The 24,023-nt window shown below is 42.7% G+C and overlaps 4 protein-coding genes across 4 annotated transcripts; 2 read left to right on the plus strand and 2 right to left on the minus strand.

Moving 5' to 3' along the window:
* Positions 1-3,463: 3,463 nt before the first annotated feature.
* Positions 3,464-7,264, plus strand: LOC115671533 (uncharacterized). Its single transcript, XM_030593144.2, has 4 exons — positions 3,464-4,041; positions 4,859-5,014; positions 5,101-5,787; positions 6,003-7,264. Exons 1-4 carry the CDS (start codon positions 3,691-3,693, stop codon positions 7,119-7,121), a joined length of 2,313 nt encoding a protein of 770 aa, XP_030449004.1. The 5' UTR covers positions 3,464-3,690; the 3' UTR covers positions 7,122-7,264.
* Positions 7,265-10,129: 2,865 nt separating this feature from the next.
* On the minus strand, positions 10,130-11,900 carry LOC115671693 (uncharacterized protein At3g28850). Its single transcript, XM_030593316.2, has one exon. It carries the CDS (start codon positions 11,145-11,147, stop codon positions 10,218-10,220), a length of 930 nt encoding a protein of 309 aa, XP_030449176.1. The 5' UTR covers positions 11,148-11,900; the 3' UTR covers positions 10,130-10,217.
* Positions 11,901-14,137: 2,237 nt separating this feature from the next.
* On the minus strand, positions 14,138-16,966 carry LOC115671570 (uncharacterized). The gene is made up of 4 exons (XM_030593204.2): positions 16,628-16,966; positions 16,229-16,330; positions 15,234-15,394; positions 14,138-14,422 (listed from the first exon to the last, which is right to left on the minus strand). The coding sequence occupies exons 1-4, from the start codon at positions 16,710-16,712 to the stop codon at positions 14,315-14,317; spliced, it is 456 nt and encodes a 151-aa protein (XP_030449064.1). The 5' UTR covers positions 16,713-16,966; the 3' UTR covers positions 14,138-14,314.
* Positions 16,967-22,488: 5,522 nt separating this feature from the next.
* On the plus strand, positions 22,489-23,698 carry LOC115671566 (RING-H2 finger protein ATL70). Its single transcript, XM_056302923.1, has 2 exons — positions 22,489-23,227; positions 23,377-23,698. Exon 1 carries the CDS (start codon positions 22,657-22,659, stop codon positions 23,185-23,187), a length of 531 nt encoding a protein of 176 aa, XP_056158898.1. The 5' UTR covers positions 22,489-22,656; the 3' UTR covers positions 23,188-23,227; positions 23,377-23,698.
* The last annotated feature ends 325 nt before the right edge of the window (positions 23,699-24,023 follow it).

Here is a 24,023-nt window from a genome sequence, read left to right on the forward strand (position 1 = left end):
ACTTTATCTCTCATACGTGGCAATAACGTGGCTAAAAAATGAAATACTAAAACGACATCATTTTGGTCTAAATTTGATTTTTTAATACAAATTTTATTTATATTATATTAAAAATAAGCAAACTTAAAAAAAAACACAAAAAAGGAAAACTCAGGCAAGGGTAGCACCTCTGCTGCCCTCGATGGTGGAGGAATGGTTAGCGGGGGTCGCGGCCCTTCCTCGGAATGGGTGAGGGTTGTGGCCCTCCCCCAAATCCGGGTGAGGGTCACTGGCCTAGCCGAGGCCAGTCGGCAGCAACAAGGGCTGCAAGCCCTTACATTTGTTTTTTTATGTGCAATGTGGTCTATGAACTTTAAATACGTTCAATGTGGCCTCTAAACTTTAGCTCAATGTGCAATATCGTCCCTGAACTTTTAAATTTTTCAATGTGATCCCATAACTTTTTATACATATTCAATTTAATCCCTAAACTATATGAAAAAGCTTAATCTTGTCCCTGAATTTGAATTAATGGAAGAACAATACTGAACATTTTCATATAATACAAGAACTAAATATGAGATATACCAACAGTTTAGGGGCCACATGGATAAACTAAAAGTTCAGGGACTGCATTGCACATTAGGGTAAAGTTCAAATGTTATATTGAACAAATTAAAAGTCCAAAAAAATATTACATATTGGGCCAAATTTTAGGAATCATTTATTTCATTATCCCTTTAGATTAACAGAAGGTCTCTTTCAAGTTTCAGAACGTGCAAACCAACACATTGAACTCAAAGGCCATGCACATCCACTCACAATTTCAAGAGGCCCTCTAGAACTTCAGCCCTCTCAAGAATCCAAGCTGTAAAGCCAGCTGAGAAAGAGATTGGGTGCCCCGTGAAATGGACAAAGGGATCTTAAATGACTTGTGGATGTCCCTCTCATCAATTCACTCACCCCACAGTTGCAAGAAAGTCACCTGTCTCTGCCCACCATATCAAGCAAAATCCCACATGCTTCCTTCACCAAAACAAGAGGAGAAAAAGTGTGACATGTGGTTCACACATTCAGTCAATAAAGTCATCACTTACCTTCTAAGTAAAATGATAATCCACACCCAAAAAAAAAAGCAAAACAAAAATTTTAAAAAATGGCTGGACCAATTTAAACGTTGACTTATCATCATCATTGACGAGTTGGAGCACCCTCGGACACAAAATGATTTCATATGATGATGGGCATGACCCCCTTTTATGTGCATGTGTAAATGGGAAAGCATTGGAGGCAAGATTGGCCCATGGCAACGTTGACCGTGTTAGGTCCTTTGAATAGCAAATTAGGTTCAGCCAACAATACATGCTTTTGGGGCAAGAGAGTATTATGTCCTTGTTGTGTATCATCATCTCCTCCGTCATCATCAAAGATTAGACTTTCAGGTGAAGTGAACAAATTAGTTGGTCTTAGAAAGGTAGAGGGAGAGGGCAAAATCAAATTAAGTGAAGGCACAAAACGAGGTGTATGGTGTTTGATGGCCATGAAATAAGACCCGGGTGCCTCGTGTTCATGCGTGTACGATGCATCGTAACCCTTGATTTTGGTAGAACTCTTGCGAGGTTCGCACGATCTAGCGACCGTGGTGTACTCGATTTACACACACTTTGCATGCGCGATGCAGACTCGCGATTGTAGAAAGGAATGAAGAACAAAGAGAAAGAAAATGAGGGATGGTGTGTGAACTCCACTTGGGTCTTATCCACCAAAAGCAAAAGCCAAGTATTTAATATTGGTGTCTTAAAATCCCTATGTTACTTAACGTGTCAAGGAGTCGCTTTACCCGAAAAGATTAGGTCTTTGGGTTTCCCCTTCTCCGCGTATATTCCTAAGCAAAAGCGAAAAATAAAATATATCCGAATTTAAAACAATGAAAAAATTGACCAAAAAAAAAGTTGGTCCTCCTTCTCCCAAATCCGCGTCTAGAACTTTCTTGATTTTTTTTATTAGGTTGAAATTCTAGAATTTCGATCAACCCTCTATATATCTTCTCTCGAGATTTTTCACCGAGATAATTCAGAGAAAATGGCGCAAGTAGTCCATGAATTTTAACTCAATTTGTAATGCGATCCCTGAACTTTTAATTTGTTTAATATGATCTTTGGACTTTTGTTGCATGTTTAACTTAGTCTTTTTGTGGACCATTTGTGTCATTTTCCATAATAAGAAAACTCATTTGACTACTCGATGGAACATGGATTCATCTTCGACCGAAAAAAAAAATCAATCACGAAAATTTTTGGGTTGAAAATAAATATTTTATTCGTATATCAAGATCTCAATTACGAATTCACTTGTCGACATTCAAATGCCGTGAAAATTTCGGAAGTTTTGAATTAAAAAAATCAAAATATGCGACCTGAAAAATGTTAAAAAAATGAAAATAAAAGCCGATCAAACCCTTTCTCTTAGACAAATTTTCATAATAACATCCAAAATAAAAATATATCTCTTAAAGTTGTTTTACCAATCGCTACATCCGCACGTGTAAATCTTGACTCGCGCGTGTAGGAACCCTCCCTAGCGAAGCTCAAAATTTATGTACAATTCACCAAAATAACTAGTCGTATTCCACCTGCGATGGATAATACATAGATTACGAGAGAGGTATACAAGAAAGTCACTTCTGTGGATTGACTTTGTTCTTCAAATTTTACTTAAAATCTTAATTTTGGAATCGCACGAGCTTTAACTTCCTTTTGAAATCCGAAACCCCTGAAATTCTCAAAATCGACATGTATATTCACATGCAATTTTTTTTATCATGTTTTGCTAAAAAATTAAACAATACCTTAAGAATTTGACAGGACCTCTTCTTTCCTTTAAATATAGAGAATCTGGACCTGAATAAGTCCTTAAATAGCTCAAGGAGAAATAGGGAAATGAGTTTCCCGATATGGTGGAGGATCTCCCTATAAGTTTTCTACATATTCCTTCTTTCTCGGGAAGAAAAAGAACAGGAGGGAACTTAAGGGTTCATGGGTCGGAATTTTTTTTTCTTTTCTTTAAATGTAGGGAATCCGGAGATAAAAAAAAATCGATTTATTTCCATTTTTGCACGGGTCAGTTTCCCAGCCCCACTTCATTGGGTGCCAAAAAAAGGAAAAAAAAAAAAGAAAGGAAAAGATAAAAAACCGCGAGCGTGCGTAAAAACGGGCGTGTTGGATTCTTCAGGTCGGATAACTACAAAATAAACCAGATTATCCAGAAAATCCAAAAATCCCGGGAGAATCCCAAAAATCCAGCCTGTAAAACACCCCCGAAAAAATTAAAAAATAAAAAAGGAAAAAAAGGAGGGAGAAAATAAGGGGGAGCAGGAGAGGGAGAAAAAAAAACAGAAGAAAATCAAACCCCATGTGGTCGTTTTTGACCTTACCCTCCGGTTAAATCTTTAACCACCTTCCCCCTCCTCTCCCTCCCCCTCTCTCTCTCTCTGCGACTTCTCCTTTCTCTCTCTAACCTCTGCTCAACATATAACGGCTTATTCTCTCTCTCTACCCCTCCCTCTCTCTCTACAGCTTTCTCTCTCTAGACCTTTCGTCTCGGAGCACCGGAATCCGCACCTGCTGTTCCTCCTCGAAGATCTCTCTCTCTCTCGCGCGCGCACGACCCCAGCTCCCCCCCCTAAGCACGTGCTGCCATTCCCATCGCAGGATGGTGGTGAAGATGATGCGGCGGTGGCGGCCGTGGCCGCCCCTGGCGGCGAGGAAGTACGAGGCCCGGCTGGTGGTGGAGCGGCTCGAGGGCTGCGATCCGGCGCCGGAGGCTGGCGGCGGGGGCGGGGGCGGGGGCGGGATGATGGCGGTGGAGGTCCGGTGGAAGGGGCCGAAGCTGGCCCTGATGGTGATGCGCCGCAATGCCGTGAAGAGGAACTTCACGAGGGAGGAGCGCGCGGGGGAGGGCGGGGTGGTGCTGTGGAACGAGGAGTTCGCGAGCGTGTGCACCCTCTCGGCCTACAAGGAGAACGCGTTTCATCCCTGGGAGATCGCCTTCACCGTCTTCCACGTGAGTTGATTTTCTCCGCGTAGGTTTTGTGGCGTTCTCTTTGTGGAGTGCTTCTTTCCCCCTTTTCAGGCTTGATTTTGCGGCTAATTTGCGAGGAATGGCTCGCTTACGCGTGGGTCATAGTGAAATTTGGGGGTTTTTGCGCATGGACCTGCGTGGGGATGACTGGATCATTTCCGTATCCGTCTGATGTTTTGATTTTTTGGGGGAAATTCCTTGTTTGATGAGTTTTAGTTGGATTGATGGTTTCGTGGATTTGGAAATTCAAAAGGTTGTCACTTTGAAGATAATTGTTGTTGGTATTGCTTATTCCATGGAATTTGAAGCGTGAAATTCCAGTTGAAGGATATTGCCATACCTACTGGATTGCTTATTTGAAGGAATTAAATCCTGGATTTGGTTTTGCAAAATCTGTCGTTTTCCTTGACCATGGTTTCTTCCCTCTGTTGATTTCTCGACAAATTGAGGGCTGATTTTGCTCATGTATTTACTTGGCAGATGCTCAGTTCACCTAGTTACGTGAACTTTTTGTGATTAATCTTTGTCTTCTAGATTAGATTATACCTGTGGCCATCAAGCTGTTTTTTTATATCAGAATTATTTGTCTGGATGCAGTTTCTTGGTTTTAGCCACCTTTTTCCTGATCAAATTAGTTAACTGTGGCGATCATTTTCAATTCATGTCCGATCATGGCTGAGAAAACGTGTTCTTAGCGAGAGAGAAAGAGTAATTTGTGCAGCGCCATGGCTGTGTTAACTTTTAAAAGAATCCCACGGAGTATGGTTGTAAGACAGCTTCATCTGCGTTTGCTGAGCAGGGCTTGAACCAAGGATTGAAGAACAAAGTTCCGATCGTTGGAGTGGCATCGCTAAATCTCTCAGAATTCGCTTCTGCTGTGGAACAAAAGGAATTTCAGCTGAGTATTCCTCTCACACTCCCTGGTGTTTCCACGGATTCTCCACCGCTGCTGTCTGTACGTAATTCATTTCTTGAAAAATTATGCTTCATCATCTTTTAGTTCCTCGATTGTGAAAACTAATTCTCCTGTCAACCATGCAGATATCTCTCAATTTAGTGGAGCTGAGAACCTCTCAGGAAGCTGCAAACCCGATCGACAGATCAATAGTGCCTAGTCAATCTCCACAGCAGTGTGGGGAAGCTGTTTCAGCCGAAAAAGATGAACTTTCTGCCCTCAAAGCGGGTCTTAAGAAGGTGAAGTTATTTACTGATTACATGGCTGCCAGGAGAGCCAAAAAGGTTTGTCTTGATGAAGAGGGCAGCGATGGAAAGTGTTCTGCCAAGAGTGAAGATGGAGAGTACACTTATCCACTTGATTCTGACTCCCCTGATGATACTGAGGAAGAGGAATCGGATGAAGGCAAGGAAAACTCCAACATTAGAAAGTCATGTAGCTATGGAACACTAGCCTATGCAAATTGTGCGGGAGGCTCCTTTTACTCCAATGCAAGAATTTCTGGTGAAATTGAAGATTGGATCTATTATAGTCATCGAAAATCTGATGTGGGTTGCTCAAATATCGAGGATCCTTTTGCTTCAGTCTCTGAACAATCACAGCCACAAGGTTCAAAGCGACGCATACTGTCCTGGCGGAAGAGGAAGCTGAGCTTCAGGTCTCCCAAGGCAAAGGGGGAGCCCTTGTTGAAGAAGGCATATGCAGAGGAAGGCGGGGATGACATTGATTACGATCGTCGCCAGCTTAGCTCAGATGAATCTCTCTCTTTGGGGGTAAGAATTTGCTTCTGAAAGTTTTAGGACATCTTTTCTGCCTTCATTTTAAGATTTTTTGCCAAAAGAATTGCTGGTCAAGCCCATATCTTTAGGAAATTTCATTGGCGTACCGAAAAGATTATTCAGTCGTTAACTTTTTTTAATGCTGTCCTTTTTAGTAGAAGCAACTAGTTTATATATTTCGTTGAACTAACTGTGAACTTTTCTTACAGTGGAGTAAGACTGAAGAAGATTCTTCCGCAAATCGGTCATCGGTGTCTGAATTTGGAGATGATTTTTTTGCCGTTGGCAGTTGGGAGAGAAAGGAGGTTGTAAGCCGTGATGGACTCATGAAGCTTCAAACACAAGTCTTCTTTGCTTCCATTGACCAGCGAAGCGAGCGTGCCGCCGGTGAAAGTGCATGCACCGCCCTTGTTGCTGTAATTGCTGATTGGTTCCAAGCAAATCGTGATTTGATGCCAATTAAGTCCCAGTTTGACAGTCTCATCAGAGATGGATCGTTAGAGTGGAGGAATCTGTGCGATAATGAAGCATATAGGGAACGATTTCCTGATAAGCACTTTGATCTTGATACAGTTCTTCAGGCCAAGATCCGTCCTCTTTCCGTTGTTCCTGAGAAGTCGTTTATCGGGTTTTTCCATCCAGAGGGTATGGATGAAGGAAGGTTCGACTTTCTACATGGTGCTATGTCCTTCGATAACATTTGGGATGAGGTTAGTCGTGCTGGATCAGATGGTCCTAGTAATGGTGAACCCCAACTTTATATTGTCAGCTGGAACGACCACTTCTTCATCCTCAAGGTTGAACCAGAAGCATACTATATAATTGACACGCTTGGTGAGAGGCTGTATGAGGGTTGCAGTCAGGCCTACATCTTGAAATTTGACTGCAGTACAACTATTCACAAGCTGCTAAACACGGTTCAACCAACCGAGGACAAAAGTGCTACTGATCAGAACAATCAGCAAACTGACCAGGTCAATCCCAAGGAAGAGGGTCCTGTGGCGGAAGGGGCTGTGATTCTCAAGCCCGAAGAGCAGACCAAGACTAAGGAGGCAGAGGAAATCGTCTGTCAGGGTAAGGAGTCATGTAAAGAGTATATCAAGAGCTTCTTGGCTTCGATTCCTCTTCGGGAGTTGCAAGTTGATATAAAGAAAGGCTTAATGGCATCAACTCCCCTTCACCACCGATTACAGATTGAATTCCATTACACGCGGTTTTTGCAACCACTGACCGTGACTACATCGTCCGCCGAGGTCACAGCAGCTGTGCCGCAAGCTGTTGAAGGTGCAACTGCAGAAGCAGCCTGCCCCGGTGCTTCCTGTGAATAGTTGAACGGATAATTACTGACATGTTTTAAGTTGTCGAGGGTGTTGCATGATTAACCATGGGAATCTAATTTGAGGTCGTGCTTGGTGTATAGAGGATGTCTGTTTTAACTCTCGCCCAGAAATGAGAAGTTTAAGATTTCCAATGTCTGAAACTATCTGCTTGCTTTTTTTGTGGGTTTTCTCTTTCGTTCTAGACTGATGAAATGTCTTTTGAGTATCTCATTCGGCGCAATCCGCTTTTTAAATTCTGTATTATTTGGGAGCAGTTCTCTTGTTAGGCATCTTCCCAATGCCTTTTAGCTTAAAGACATTGGGAATTCCCAAATTGTCCAATCATTGTACGCATTCCATTTTTTTTTATCAATTTGATGTGCTCCTCCCAATGAGGTTGCCTTCACCAGATCATTTGGAATGAGAGAGACCAATGCTCAAGATTATGGTCTGGAGGTAGATATTCCTTTCCTTATTTGCTGTTCCATTGCAAGCTGTAAGGGATCAAGACCTTTTCCCTATGTTTGGTCTAATGAGGGCATGTGAAGATTCTTTCCTATGTAGCCCTTGATCAAGACCTTTTGCCCATGTTTGGTCTTAATGAGGGCATGTGAAGATTCTTTCCTATGTAGTCCCTGTTTTGAAGAAATTTCACCGCCTACTTTACAAGCAAATATATTTGCTTATCAAAAAAAGTAAACGATCAATTAAATTTCGTTAAAATAATGTATCCACAAAAGGGTCGTCTTTTGTCCCCCAGGCGACTCCACAAGTCCATGAATGCACTTTTTCAGGATATACCGTTTCAGATGCCACCCTTTGAGTGTTCTCTTTGATTTATTCAAGTCGAATGGTCTCTATGCAAAAATTGCTGTCTTGAGGTTGAGGCAACTATAATCATTTGAACAACTCACCCACGTGCTCACATAATTTCGCCGGAAGCATGAGCCGTCACTTTAAAATTTGGAGGACTTAACGGAGGCGAGACCGTTTCTTTGAGTAGTAGTAGCCAGTAGGATATTCCCTCCATGTCTGCTTCTTATGAGCTTTTGATTTAGAAGTGTCTGAACTGAAGTATATGATCCATATGCTGTTCTTTGCAGGCCAGTTCAGTTACCTTCTGCTTTGTTATAGATTTAGCAGCTGCTTTTACAGATATAAAGACTCTGGATTATGCTTAACATGCAACCCATTTTTTTTTTAAATTTTCTTTCAGCAAGGTTGATGAAGTTCATTCAAACCAATCTGGGCCCACAAAAAGATGATTTCCGTGCTACACATGCCAGTGCGCGCACGCGCATTTGGTGTTTCTATAACTCAATAAATGATCAAGATCTTTTTCTCTACAATAATTTCTCGCCAATTTCGCATTTCAAAACTAGCAGCTCATAGCTTCATGCTGTTTACATATGCTCATCGGCATTCTGAAACATACAGTTTTGTGTCTCCACCGCAAATTTGAGTCGATCATTGGGACGCAGAAGAGAGATTGGACTGTATCTAAAAAGAAAAGGGAGAGGATAAGAAAAGTTCCGATCCCATGAATAAAGAACCTAACGTGGTGGCATGATTAGCAGAGAGGTCCACCACTTTCATTGGAAGTAAGCTGGCAAAGGAAAGAGAACAGGATTGGAAGAAGGAGACCCACCTTCACTTTGTGGAGTTTTGGTTAGGAATTAATGACCAGCTTTCTCCTTTGCGTATGGACTTAGACTGTCCGAAAGCTTTGACTAAACCCCAAGTCGTAAAAGGCAAAATCAGCTCAGATATTGACACTTTCATAACCACTCTCAGCTGATTGATGTAAGCTTTAACATAGAAGCGCGTTTCACTCGTGTAAATTGCAAATCTATGCAAAGAAAACAAATATTTTTAGTGAGATCATCGAAACAGGATGTTCTCGTCGTTTTTAAGCATGGTAAGATCAGACCTCTAATCACCCAAAGAGCAGAGAAAGTGGTTTCGACATTTTCACCGAAATTTTCCTGTCTGCTTCAGTATGAACATAACATACGATCTTCTGACTTACAATACCAAAGGACTGTTCTCACTTCTCATACTGTAAAATGTACTCATTCATGGAATACATTCACCCTTTTATCATGTAAATGTTGTTAAAGTTGGCATTTCATGGTATGTAACTACTTAACGGAAGAGAAATAATAAGCCTATGTCCTCACAGCATCATAAAAGAACCACTATGGCTTGGCCTTGATGTCATCTACGAGTGGTAGGGTTCTTAGTTGTCATTTTGCGAATTCAACATCCGACTCCCAATTGCTGTTAAATGTTCCCATAAGTAGTGTCCCTCCCCATGATTATGACCTTCCATGTCCATGCTGTTTCCCTAAACGCAATACAGTTTGATTGGATACTGTTCAGTGTTTTCTTCCGAGGTTGGAGACTGTTGGTCTCCTGGCAAGCTAAGCTATCACTTACTCTCCTTATTAAGTAAAGCCAAAACAGAACAAATATGAGAGAACATAATAATGGCCACATGTGTTCATCATGAAAAAATGTGGAAAAAGGTATATGTCAAACCCTTTATGCTAAAGCTGCAGGGTGTGGATATGATCAACAACACCTCGTTTTATGCCAAACAGTGAAAAGTCAAGTTTACACACAGACTAGATGAATGAAGACTTCAATCCCACATTGCTTACCAAATTAATTGAACTTCACAATTTCAAGATTTGCACGAGAGGATAGATACATCAGTTTTGGTCTTTTCTTTGTCATAAGCAAGAATTGCAAGATTTCTTCATCCTTCTGATGCCAAGACCAGTGGTGCTTAATGCAGATGAATACACGAAACACACTCTTTTCTCTCCCAAAAAGAGGGATATTTGCCTACATAATGAACGCTCGGTCCCTAATCAGTTCATCTAATTTGTTGTTCGTCAATGGCAATCATCCTTCTCTGGGCCTTGATTGCATACAAGGATAAAGGGACTCAAAGTTCGGCCAGAACCACCTATGAAACACAGTTCACACAATAGCGCTAAATTATGCAACTGCATCGATTTAATTTGACGTAAGCAGTTAATTCTAGGTATTATACATCATCAGGAAGAGCACAACTGCAGACCATCTGCATAAGATTTCTCAGCAACATGCGGGGCACCTAATCAGGCCATTTTCGTTGCACTCGAGGCACCGAATCCACGGTTCCTCCTCCCTGTCCCTAACCACCCTGCAGCTTCCGTGGCAAGCCAAACATATCACGAATCTTACATTGGCACATTGAGCGCATGTGCTGTTCGAAAGGTCAAGTGGAATCCCTTCGAAAAGCTTCCTCAAGTTCCCTTGCTCGTGCAGTGTGATGACTATGTCGGCTCCTCCAATGTACCTTCCTCTTATGAACAGCTTTGGAGGGATCACTCCCTGGCCGAGGATTTTCCGCAGCTCATCCCGGTATTGCAGGTGCAACGACACATCCCTCTCATGAAAGTTGATTTTAAAACTCCTCAGTAAGAACCGGACAGCATTGCAGTCCTCAAACGTCCTCCGTATTCCCGTCAAGCTCGTAGTGTAGAAAATGACCGAATCTCTTCCTCCTGGCGGGCACTTCTCCTGAAAATCCGAGAGAGACAGGTGATAGTGCTCCTTGTAGTCCCTAGAATCCTCTATCCTGAGTTGCTCTTTCACTATTCCTGGGACAGAATCAGCCTGAAGACTACAGGTTTCGTTATCGGTTGCGACATCTAGTGCTGAAAATGGGAATTCTTTGTCGCCTTCTGCATCTGAGAAGATCTCGTCCTCCAAGTCATCCGTGGCGGGTGTCGTTGCTGCTGATCCTAGGCAGGATGAGACCTCCTCTTGGCCATTCTTGAGATCCGTAATGCAATTCTGCACGACAGGTTTGTCAACTTCACCCCCCTGGTGTCCTTCATTGTGAATCGGTGGCGGGTACCGACCATTCTGGTCAGATAGTTTCCCAGCATGGCTTAGCTGAACCACTAACCCGCGCTTAAGAGTGCTTATCGATGAAATGAGCTTCAGTTTCTTCAAGAACCTTCCCTTCATTCCTGTCATGCCTTGAGTGAAATGAATTGCAAAGGATATGCTCAGAAGTAAGTCTATCACCTAGACAGGATCGAATGGAATGATTGAGGTAAGGCAAATAAATTGTCCCTAACAATGGCTGCTAGGAAAATGAAGGAACATTAGGTCCATGAGTACTCTTCTGGGCCAATTTGGGAGGAAAGTGAACACTTAAGAAAAGGCTCAATCAGTTTTGCTTTCGAAAAGTTGGGTGCATGATCACGCCGGTTAGTGTGGAGCTTGAGACTGGCCCATGTACCATACCTTCATTTTCTGTCTCACAGTCCCACATTGACCCTCCACCAACCAAGTTAGGGCCATCATGATGATCTTTTGCTTTGCTTCGGTGAGCGCGACTCTTCTTCAAAGGGTAAAATGCTACTGTAGCCATGTTCCGTGGCCTTGTGTGCTTTGATTGCTCTCTAATTTTGCTTCTAAAGCAAAAAGCTTCTGGTGTGATTTAATAGATAATGTCATGCAAGGCAGACATGATTGTACCCACAGACAGGATTCACTTTGCTCTGCTAGTCCAAAGTTGCTTTTCAAGTCCATCTTTTCACCAATTTGGAACCTTCCCTACAGCATGTTTATTGTATGTTTTGCATCATGACTGTACAAATATAATCTTCCATTTAAAATCTCCTGGACCGCAAATCAATTCACCGAAAAGTAATCTGGCTACTCGAGCTTTGTTTCGTCAGTGTCGGGTCAAAGCAAGGTTTATGCAGGAGTTTGCCCAATCCATATACGACTTGAGGAAATATTTGGGTCAAATTTTTTATTTTGTCACATCTCCTTAACGAAAACATAAAATGCTACCCAAACAAGTTACAGGACATAGACGCAAAAGGGAAAATTGACACAGTTAGTTGTTGAACTTCGGCCCAAAGTGTAATGTGGTCTCTGAACTTTTAATTTGTTCAATATAATCTCTGAACTATAACCTAATGTGCAATGTGGTCATTCAACTTTTAATTTGTTCAATGTGATCTTTGTATTTTTAGCACATATTCAACTTAGCCCTAAACTATATGAAAATATACATTGGACATTGGGTTACAATTCATGGACCATATTGGATAAATTAAAAATTCAGAGATCACATTGCACATTGGGCTAAAGCTCAAGGACCATTTGTGTCATTATCCCGATGCAAAAGGATAAAGGAAATAAAACCCACCTCAACTTATAGCATCATATCATTCAAGAATCGACAAATTTGCCCTTATGATTCTAGTGTCATGAGCCAAAAGTTTTGTGGTTGAGGATTAGCCTATGCAACATCAGATGAGCCCGAACAATAGGTCAACCTTTTATCGATAGATTGTTCTGAAAGACAGTATGGTGAACTGCATTCTCCTCATCAACCATACCACGCCCATTTTAATTTAGTCATTTAGTTCCTCTAGTTGGACATTCTTATCATTTCAACAAAACAACTTATTCGCCTTGCCATGACCCTTATTAGAGAAGAGGCATCAGCTCCTAACCAATTTGTGCATAGGAAGACAACCCTACTTTTAGAGATCCTCTAAGATGATGATTTTGTCATCCTTGTATTCCTAAAAATATGCCTTGGCGTTACCCCATGAACCCATCTATATCTCTCACACTTCACCGCGATGCCACAAAGCCGACTTTTCAGTCCAAGTGGGTATGGGAGAAATCGGACCATAAAATTCTCTTCTACCCAATATCTGCAACGCCCTCATTGCAGGCTATTCTATTGATTCTCCGCGTTCTCCAATCACCAACACCACTCCCTTGGGACTTAGAGGAATGGGCAACGCTCACCCAACTAAACAGGCCAATCCACTCCATCCTGGCTTCCGATGATCAAAACTATTTGCGAATCTCAAGTCACTCGTGTTCTCACTGACAAGTATGGCATCTCCAGCCAATTTCGCTATTCTTGCCAGCACCTTCTTTGGGCTACTAGGCTTCTCCCGATCTTAGCAAACCAATAAAGGTTATTGTTGGAAACGGGACAATGAGTCTTTCTTAGCATTCACCAATACATTTTGGGAGACCTATTTTGATACCATTTGTCATGGGTCGAAAGTTTTCCGGCAAAGGACAAGCCCTTGCTGTGCCTGAGAACATTGGGTTAGCCTATTCTTGATAGATCGTTCGCAAGGATAATATGGCAAATTGTGTCCTTCTAATCAACCATACCACACCCATTTTAGCTTAGACATCCAGTTTATCAAGTGAGACATATGGATTACTTTAGCATAACAACTGATTTCCGCACACCATGGCCATCATCAGATGAATGGCATCAACTCTAGAAGCCCATCCCACTTTCAAGGATCTTTTAAGATGATCATCTTGTCGTTCCAGGATTTTTAGGACAAACACCTAAGTGCCATTCTAACGGGAACCAATTTCGTCAACCTTTCGTATCTCTCACACTTCACCACGATGCTACAAAGCCTCACTTTTCAATCCACATGGATATGGGAGAAATCGAACCACAACACTAGGTTTCTAGTACATCTATAACAAGATCCTAGCAAAAGTTTAAAAATGACACTACACGAAAGTGGACAATTCATCATCACTACAGCAACATGTTTTGCACTACTGTGCAAGCCACATCGATAGGACTAAATTGGTACAATAAGCCATAAAACATATACGGTGCAATTCGATTATGTTCCTGTCACAAGTGAAGGACCGAACGGAAAATAATTTATGCGCCCATTTGCTAACCCTAAAGAAGCTCACTGGGACTCAGAACTTGCTGTAACTCGCGTAAGTACTGGACAATGGACTCCATTTCCATTCAGGTAACCCTAAGGCTCAGAGCTCACCCCGTTGTTGCTTGTTTCAGGTTCTGGCAACGACACAAATGGGCTTTCCTTTTCAGCCTCTGTATATTGCTCGGGCAAGTCTCTCAAGTGGTCAATTCACGCATGAAACACACAGCGGGTCGAGATGTTTCACAGGAATTTGAACACAGGCAACGTCATCTCACATGCATGAACAAGCGTAAGTGATAATTTAAGAATCTCCGGAACACGACAGAGTTACAAGACGCACATCGAATTATTCAACATTGAAATAGGCTAGGAATAACAAACTCTTAAAGAAACTCTCTTTTGTACACTGGTACGATAACACTCATAAGGAGACTTAACCACTTTCCACGGCATTTAGCTTTCGGCTACAGATGAAGCGAACGCGATGTTGAAATCAAAGGCAATGCAGGTGAGCTCTTGCTGATTCGCGTCATACATCTTCATCTTGAGGGAATAAGAACCCTGCATATTCAAGAACTTATCAGCAACACTGCAATACACCAAAACTAATAAAGAAATTCTTTCTCATACTTGATAAATAAAGGATATATTCAACAGCTGTCTTGATTTATGACTATAAAATTGACAGTAAGTCCAGGTCCAATTATAGGGAAAACGAAAACCAAGATTTGCTAGTTGCCAAACCCAGGTAGTGAGGGTGCTTCCAGTCCTTGAAAGGGGCATAAGCAAAGTGAAAGTGAGAGTGAATGTACAAGGATAAAGTTGGGCCTTAGCCATGATGGTATATCCCGTGACCCCACCCCAGCTATGTAATATTGTTCACTAATATATTAGCATTCACATTCAACAATATGGATCGATGAAGAAAAAATAGATAATTAATACCATCAGCTGCAATGTCAAGTTCTCTGATACAGTAAATATGTTAACCACAAGGGAAATCGCAATTCACATTGCGTAATCTGTTACTTCATCAGAAAAGAACACAGCATTACCTTTGTAGTGAAGGCTGAATGTGTGAAAAAGTCTAACCATAATAAAGAACAAAGCTCGAAACAAACAAAACAAATCATAAGTAGCATTTCTTCAATTAGACGACTTTCTAGCTTTTCTTTTCTCGGAATTTCACAAATCAAACGATTGTTATTGTGATATATCTTATCCAACGAAAGTGCATCTTCCCTCAAATTTCAACTGATGGAAGATGGAAAAACAAACAATGGCTTCCTTCACTTCCTAAGGAAATAAAAACTACTTTAGTGTTCAATTTGCAGAATTGGGACCGGACATAATCATCAAGAGAACGACTTACAGGCGGGGTAAATCCAGGCAAAACTTGTGAGTGAGCCACAACAAAATCTCCCTCTGTTACAGGGCAAGATGTCTCTGAACAAAGGTCATGGGTCTCACTATGAATGTGCCATCCAAAGTATGAGACATCGATCACCAATTTCCCTCCATCGATTGCTTCGCCTAAATAAACAAAAATCAGGAGGTAGTTTATATGTCAGTTTAAGGAAAAAGGAAGAGGACACAAGTGTGTTTAAGCAATCGCTATTCCATATACTTCTGCTGGGAGGATTTAACCACAGGAAAAAAGGATATTGACCAGATTTTGCCAAATGAGCAGCTTAATCAATGCAAGCCAAGCAGAAGCAAGAATGCCCTCTTTCAGCAAGATATTTTTCCAAACACGTGCATACTAGAGATGTAGCAAAATAGAATTGAGTTCTTTAGTTGTTGTGTGACGTTTTTTCTTCGACTATGGTGAAACAACTAAAGTAAAAGAGTTCTCAGTCTCTTTGGAAGAAACCTTGTTAATCAGAATAATTTGCTCCCCAAGCTTCGCTATTCTGTATCAATAACAAAAGCCACCCTTTACAAATGAATTCCAAACCAGATGTAGCAAACGAAGGAGACAACCATGATCACCGGCTTATACAGCTCACAGGACATTCGGATTTTAAACCAGCTGAGATCCAGTAAACAGACACACCCGACAAAAGAACTATCTGACATCTAGATCCCAGAATTTCTATACCTCCAAACCATGCTCAACAAGACTTCAAGAAATAGCTATTCTGATGACCAATAAAATCCAAGAGCCCAGACCATTAGACATCAATCATCCCAATACAGCAGCTTAAAAAAAAATCCCCACTGGTACAAGCACAAGGAATACCGAACATAGGAGCGGAATCGAACAGTGCATGTCATCACATTTAATAACCAAAACCGAACTTAATAAAACCCATATCGAACAATCCGCTGGGCGACACCAGAGGTAGAAGACAGCTGAAACAGCACCTGTGGTAGCGGCAATGCTGAAGGTGGCCGGCTGGCCTCTCGCCACCGGAGAGGGCGATATCTCCACTCCAGAGACCTTAACAGCATACTCCGTCTTCTTATCTGTTTACTCAGAACAAAATCCACACATCAACATCAGCTCCAAAGTTTCATTCTGAATACACAAATACCGTCAAAACACAAGCGATCGCGATCGCCATCAGCGACAGTTTCCGGCACAAAAACGAAAAAGCTAAGAACTTTCATCTCCTCAACCCCTCAGGAGGCGAAAAAAATCCCTAATTCAGCTCAGACACCCATCGAACGACACGCTCGATCGAGTTGGACCAACCGGACCTCAAGCACGAAACAAATTTGAAGGAATCAAAGCACGGGGCGATCAAGAAAAGGGTACTGAACCGCAGTAGCTGACGTCGGTGGCTCGATTGAAAGGCAGAAGCAGGCAAAGCGCCAGAACCGCGAGCTTCAGCTGCACCATCTCCATCGGCCGGCAAGCAGAGCGAATCACTACCGATAAAGGGTGGCACCGCAAGTCTACTGGGTATCGAATTCGGAAGACGAGAGGGAGCAAGAAGAGGAGAAAGACCCGATTTTGCGTTGTGGGTCTTTTGCCTTGTAGCGTTTCTTTCTTGTTCCGGCGGTCCACACTTGGGGATTCGGCGCCAGCAGATGGAAGCCTCGGAACGTTAGGTAGATGCCATGCTTCGTTTCTTGAAAAATCAGCAGGAGCAGCCGCACGGTCAAAAGAACGGTGTGAATTGAATTCCTTGACTCTCTGCGCAAGCAAAGCAGGAATCAAACGTTGGCCGTCAGTGGGTAAAGTCTAGATTAGCCGAGCAAATCGAACGACAGCCGTGCACTGGTCGGTCGGTCCTTAGTCAAATCGTCCTTGGTGTCCGAATCACGCACGTTGATTTTTGTCTCCAAGAGTAACTTATCTACATCGATACCTATGCAAGGTGTAATAACAGATGTACTTTGAAGTAAATTGCAGTCAAGAGTGGCATATCCAACCCTAAAAATGTTAATATCACGAAAATTTTCAAAATTAATTGCCACAAAAAATTTCAAACTGACATATCTACGATAAATTTACCAAAATCGATACATTTGTGACAAAATTACAATATGTTAGTTTTCGTTAAATTGAATTAATATCACGAAAAATCACAAACTGTTACACTTGTGACAACTTACGGTAAAACTTTAAATTGGTACACCCGTTAATTGCCACATGTCATCCAACTCAGACATTTGACGGAAAAATTTAACGGATGGCAAATTTGTCAAAAGTGTATCGGTTTTGGGTTTTTGAGGGTCAAAAGATTAATTTTGGATAAATTTGTCACTGATGTACCAGTTTGGGGTTTTCCGTGATATTAACCCAACTCTAAAATGAATAAAAAAACCTCTTCCTTATTCTACAATTAGATTTCTTGCATTCTCAATCCAAAATGGCTCATTTTGCTTAAGAATAACGATGATGAAGATGGCTGATGATGATGGTAAATGCATCATTTATGATGAAACTAAGAGGAGCAATGACATTTCACAGGGTAACCTAAGATGGGACGAAGAGCCCATTGTAATTCCCTCGACCCCTTTTAATTTTCTTTCCATCTCCTTCCGAGTTGAGCAGAACATCATTAGGGTTAGCTAAATGTTTTGTTGAATTACATGGAGGAAGGTCGACAAGATTCTCGACAAGATAAGGAAAGGGACAGCACTGATGGGGTTATATCCGAACCGAATCAGAACAATCACACAGATAATAGAAATTTTGACACACGAGTTTACCCGAGTTCAGCCTAGAATACGGTTACGTCCTGCAAAGGAATTCCATTATGATATTTAGGTTTTACAACTATAACCACTCGTTACAACGATCTCTCATACGAGTACAATATATAGAACTTAAAATGGGGCCCAAAGCCCAAGCCTATCTGAATCTCTTTAATCCCACAACAAACGAGTCAACTTAAAACATAAGCCAAAAAACCGATGTTGTTTCGGGGGTGCTACCCCTGAGCCCCCGCCCGCTCACTGGCGAGCGGAGCCGCCGTCCGCTCACCGGCGAGTGGAATTCCTGCCCGCTGTCCGGTCAGCAGGACCCCCGTTTCGGGGGCGTTGCCCCCGAACCCCCGCATTCCGTGCGCGGGGGTCATATGTTGTCGGATCATACTTTGGTTTCCCTAAGCTCATGTGAGCGTGCCCGGTATGAGAAACAAGAGTCTCCCAAATATTCGCCAACTCCAACAAACACGAGTATAGTACTCATGTACGTGATGTATCATATATATATGTATCATAGATTAGCTTTTAATATTAAAGTTTTTAAAATTAATCATCATCTTTGCTGTAATCCTTCATAAGATTACCAAAATTGTACCAAATTACGAGGAAAAACTCATTTGCAGCTGCACCCACCACACAACAACAAGAACCATCTCCACCCAAAAGCTAATCTATCTCGATAGTTTTCCATTTCTTTTCTTCACATGACTGCCGATGGCACAACGAAACCTCAAAGTTCAATCTCCCACGTGCATCATCAGCAATAGCCCCCCCCCCCTAAAACCCGTATGAACATCAAGGACATCCATCTTTATAGCACTGACTTCTTGTTTCTTGCAATCCCCAGCGGCGAAAGACGCTTCTACGGTAATCCGTACAACATCGCCGCGTACGGTGTCGACCGTCAATCGTGCGATTACACTAATAGGTAAAAAAAAAAGTTCAACCGATCGACAGATATAAACCGTTGGATGAAGATAATTACATGGTAACATTGTTGTACCTTAGAAAACTCCCAACAATTAGTTGTTGCGCACCAGCACCAAGAGACACTGCTCCAAGATAACACCCTCGCAAAAGCACGAAAAGAGCTTCCACTAGTCATCTGTTTGATCCACAGGAATACAGCGATCCAAGCTTGAGGAGCTCTAGAGATTAGCGGGCTTGGACATTATTTTCGGATTGGACCAATGGGCCAGCTCGCCTAATTGGGCTAGAGGCTTCATGGGCCAGGCCCGGCCCGAGCCCACGTTATGCGCATTTGATTGACGCGATAAAAGTCGTCATCCGGACTCGTACGCGTGACCAAACAAACAAATAATGAAAATAAGGGATAAGTGCATTAGAAGTTTCAAAACTTGTCCCCAAAGCGTGATTAAGTTGTAAAACTTTCAAAAAAGTGCAATGAAATTCCAAAACTTGTCAAGTTGGTGCAATCGAGTCTTTCCATTAACCCGTCAATTCGAGAGTTTCTTAGAGGTGTTAGATCTATGGTGATTCAACATATTGTTGTTACCGTCTCCGTATGGTGATGTTGAGTATGTCGATCCTAGGTGCGCACTATAAACCATAGTTTTTAGAGGGGAAGATCTCGGTGTGTACTCATTACTGACGATTTCGGTGATCAGCCGTCGATTGTTTTCAGATGTTGTAAAAGATCCGGTCTTTTGGGATGAGAGGGTGCTTTATTGGCACAAGCTGTATTCTTGTATTTTATGGGTATTGTTTTGTTTTGTAGCTCTTTTGGGATTTGCTTAGCTTGGAAGCTTTCTATATTCCTATCATGTTTGATTATGACAGATAAATCAATTTTTTTCGACAAAAAAATGGTCTACAACCAACGGACAATGCATCACGAAACACAAACAAAAGCTTCATTTTCATGTGGTGGTGGCTAATTCTCCAATGGAACGGAGCTCGGGCTTGTCCTAGTTGGTCGGCTATTTCCCCTAAGGTGGGCGAGTGCCACCGCCGGCCCTGGTCGAGGCCTTGCTGACAACCCTCGCTTAGATCTGGACTAGGGCCCGCTGGCCCTCGCCTTGGGGCTAGCAAGGCCTCGCCCAGGGCCGTCAACGGACCACGGGCGGCGGCCACCGGTAAGGGCTTGTGGCTTTTTTTTTTTTTTAGCTTGAGTTTTTCCTTTTATAAAAATTATCCTTTAAATTTTTCTAATCTAATTTTAGTATGATTGTCAATGCCTAAATTTTGCGACACATTTAGTTAGCCATTGCATACGAAAAATTAGGAGTCGGTCTCGATCCATATTAAATTGCATCTACATATCAGGAGCACTGTCATTAAGCCCACATAACCAACATTTCAAATTGGACTTAAACACGGAAGATTATGAACTTAATTGAATTAGTTGGACCAAGCTCGTGCGAATTAAAATTTTGGCCGAAGCCATATTAGAAAACTGTAGTGACCGCATTTTTCACACGCCGAAAGTCTTGATTCCCTAGAGGAAAAGTCTTTTTCTCTTTTGACCCGTATGGAGATTGTTTCAATCTTGTGAGGGCACAAGATTCTCCGGCCACTACAAGAGAGTTCTTTCTACGTTTTTCCAACTACTGCTGTTGCCGCCTCGCCGCGTCTCGCCTGCTGTCCAGCCACGCTCGGCCTCCTCACCGTGCCCGTCTCTCCCTGCTAGCCATCGGCAGCCAGCAACATCCTTCCGGGCAACCCAAAACACAGCCCGGCGCCGGTCCGAGCGAGTTCTCGCAATTCCCCGGCGATCCTGATCAGGTCCCGGCGAAATCCCGGCCGCCCCACGGAACCCCTCAGGCGAACTCCACAAGCCGCCGCCCGGGCACGACGGAGACAAGAATCGAGACCAAACGCGAGGGGGGCCAGAAAATCTTCGGTGGGTGGCGAAAGAATTCGCAGGCTGAAGAAAGAACGACAACGACACAGTGGGGTGGGGGAATTCGAATGCAGACAAGATCCACCGTGAGCTTTGGTTTGAGAATTGAAAGCAAACGTCCAAGAGCTCCAGCAAACCTTGGTGTGCAGTTGCACTAGCCACACAATCTGTATAACTTTCTTCTAGTCAAGCCTCCCTCGCCGGTAGGTAATTGCTAAAACCATATTCGATTTTCATACATTCGATTGCCCGACTAGAGATTATTAGATTCTAACTTTGGTTCGAATGCGATGTTTTAGGCGGTCCCCAGATAGGAAACTTCCTCGTTCGAAATTGCATATAGTCGAGGTACGTGAAAACCGGATCCCCGACTACCTCTCGATTCCTAGGTGAATATGTGGATTATATGGGCTTGAATATTGCATGCTATCAATTTAAGGAACTTTCTTATTGTACTGCATTCATATAAGTTTTTTTTCTAGTTTAGAACTGCATATCATGTAGTAATTAAGAATTAGCTAATTTAAATTAGGATTTAATAGAAATTATATTTCTTACTTTCAATTAGGTAATCATGTAATTTAGGTAGTTTTCTATTTTAGCTTTAAAAGAAAATCGCGAAAATACCATACATATATTATATAGAATTAGTTGCATCATTGCCACGTCATCATCATCGTCACGTTGCCATCTTTGCCACATCATCGTTGCCACGCCATCGTATTGCCATGTCATAATTTCCATGTTTAGTTATTGCATTTTGGACCAATTTGACAAATTTTAAGACTTGATTGTATTTTTTAAAAGTTTTAAAACTTAATTGTACTTTCGCTTAGAGCACTTATTCTTGAGAATAAAATAAAACAAGGAAACCCGTACATACGTGAGTGAGTCGAGTGAAATACCGAGTCGCAGCTGAAAGTGCTTAGTTCATAGATAATTTTTTTTTTTTTTGGGTTAGAACTTAGTTCATAGGTGAATTAGATTCTTCCCTAATCATTTGAGCTAGTCGCTCGACGTTTCCTCATCATTGCCCAAATGCACTTGGCATTTCTAAATTATGCGTGCGTGTCGCAAAGGATTAACTTATAATTAAACCCCACTCAACTTGGCAAAGAGGGAGAGAATGTGTGTGTGCTGTGTTTGTGTTAGCTGTCATGGAGTGTTTCCTGTGGGCGCCCTTGCTCCTCCCATACCCAATTGGCTTTTCGAGCTGTGCTGGATATACTTAAAGAAGGAGGGGTTCACAACCCGGCGGTCTCGCGATACCAAATATTATACAATCCACACTTTCCGATTTAGCATTTGATTATCTTTGCGAAGCAGCCGCGTACACACACCGAAAGAATAGCGAACCCCGTGGACCGCCTCCCCCGATTCTTACATAACGTATTTCAAAACATCAACCAGAAAAAGATTAGGAGGAGGAGGAGGAAAAGCAACGTATTGCATTCACATGCATCGCCTCACATCACTTTACTTGACCCCAGATCCACCCCTCCTCCCACCTTTAAAATTAACTCCACCATCATCATCCACCTCGTGTCACCGTTGACTTTCTCTCCTCCTTCTTTTGCCCCTTCTTTTCCTTTGAAACATGATTTGGATCTTTTATATTGCAACTTCTCAGATCGAATTGGCAGCTTCAACGCTCTGATCTGATCAGCTTCCCCGGGTCGCCTCCACCATGGCTGAACCGAACCCTCTCGATCTGCCCCTCCTCCTCCTCCCCTCTTCAGCTTCTTAGCGCCGCCGGAAGAGACAGCGGAGGATGAACAACTCCACCGGCTCGCCCGGCAGCTTCCTCGGGGCCGACAACTTTGGCGGGTTTGGCTACGGCGTCGGCGTCTCCGTCGGCATCCTCCTCCTCATCACCACCATCACCCTGGCCTCCTATTACTGCACCCGGACCGTCGACCCGGCGCCCCAGCAGCGTAACATAATAAACGTCCACCGCCTGGGGATGCCCCCCGGCAGGGGGGCGGCAGCGGGGGACGCGGTGGTGGTCAACATGGGCCTCGACGAGGACACCATAAAGAGCTACCCGAGGCTGCTCTACTCGGAGGCGAAGCTGAGGAGCTCGGCCTCGACGGCTTCTTGCTGCTCCATATGTTTGGCGGACTACAAGGGCCACGATGAGCTGAGGATGATACCCGACTGCGGCCATCTGTTCCACCACGAGTGCATTGACCCGTGGCTGAGGATGCACCCGACGTGCCCCGTGTGCCGGACTTCTCCGATGCCTACCCCGATGTCGACACCACTCGCAGAGGTGGTGCCGCTGGCTAGTAGGAGGGATTGATCTCGATCGAACGACAATTCTGGGATGAATATGTTGGCAGGTCTTCGATTTTATTTTCCTTGTTCTTTTTCTTTTTTTGAGTAGAAATAGTTTACTGGATGCGTATTCTTTATTTTATCATTTCTCAAGGGATCTAGATCTTAGTTCTCTCAAATTCTTTGTATAATATTGTCATTCTCTTTCACATAGGAACCCATTTCCAGGAATCTTAAGAGGGTCTATCTGGTATGGTAGCCTCATATCTCATCTTGGATTAGGCGTGAACTGATACAACACACAAGTCATCCTCACCTGATTTTACTGATATACCTGATATGCTTTCTTCCGACCACTCAAACAGAAGGTTTAATAACTGCAGCTTCTCAGACAACGTTCGAAAGTGTTTTCTCTGGTTGACTACCAGCGGCTGTGACATGTGGGTGTAGAGTAGTGGTGGTGAGCTATGTCGGATCTATGGTTGTTGACTAGACTTTTGCCACGAAAATAGAGCGTTTTGTGGTTGTGATTTGGTGGAGTGTGCAACGGTCGTGGAAGTTGGGGTACAGGGTGGGTGCATAGTTGTCTTTTGTTGACGAAACATGCAAGTATACATGGCTTGTTTTGGATGCTCTGGAGGACTAGCAACCATCCTAGTTTAACGCTATCCAAGTCGAAAGAACGAAAATTGAAGCAGAAAGCGCGCGTTCTCATTTCATGAAATCTCTCTTTACAGCTTTTTCGTTGAAAGCTATGAGTGGGGGCTAATGTTATCAATAGAAATAGCAAAATAGCACGTGAGGAACGAAAACTATTTGGAGGGCTCCTTCCACTAGAAGTCTTAAAATTCTTTTTTCTCA

Source organism: Syzygium oleosum, unplaced genomic scaffold, assembly GCF_021117445.2.
Source record: "Syzygium oleosum isolate NSW1041296 unplaced genomic scaffold, Sole_v2.1 Sole_v2.25, whole genome shotgun sequence".
Taxonomy (NCBI): domain Eukaryota; kingdom Viridiplantae; phylum Streptophyta; class Magnoliopsida; order Myrtales; family Myrtaceae; genus Syzygium; species Syzygium oleosum.

Coding starts and splice junctions, on each gene's coding strand:
- LOC115671533 (XM_030593144.2), top strand. CDS start 3,691: ATGGTGGTGAAGATGATGCGGCGGTGGCGGCCGTGGCCGCCCCTGGCG. Junction 4,042..4,858: donor TCGCCTTCACCGTCTTCCAC/GTGAGTTGATTT, acceptor TTTGCTGAGCAG/GGCTTGAACCAAGGATTGAA. Junction 5,788..6,002: donor ATGAATCTCTCTCTTTGGGG/GTAAGAATTTGC, acceptor CTTTTCTTACAG/TGGAGTAAGACTGAAGAAGA.
- LOC115671693 (XM_030593316.2), bottom strand. CDS start 11,147: ATGACAGGAATGAAGGGAAGGTTCTTGAAGAAACTGAAGCTCATTTCA.
- LOC115671570 (XM_030593204.2), bottom strand. CDS start 16,712: ATGGAGATGGTGCAGCTGAAGCTCGCGGTTCTGGCGCTTTGCCTGCTT. Junction 16,331..16,627: donor CACCGACGTCAGCTACTGCG/GTTCAGTACCCT, acceptor CTGAGTAAACAG/ATAAGAAGACGGAGTATGCT. Junction 15,395..16,228: donor CAGCATTGCCGCTACCACAG/GTGCTGTTTCAG, acceptor TTGTTTATTTAG/GCGAAGCAATCGATGGAGGG.
- LOC115671566 (XM_056302923.1), top strand. CDS start 22,657: ATGAACAACTCCACCGGCTCGCCCGGCAGCTTCCTCGGGGCCGACAAC.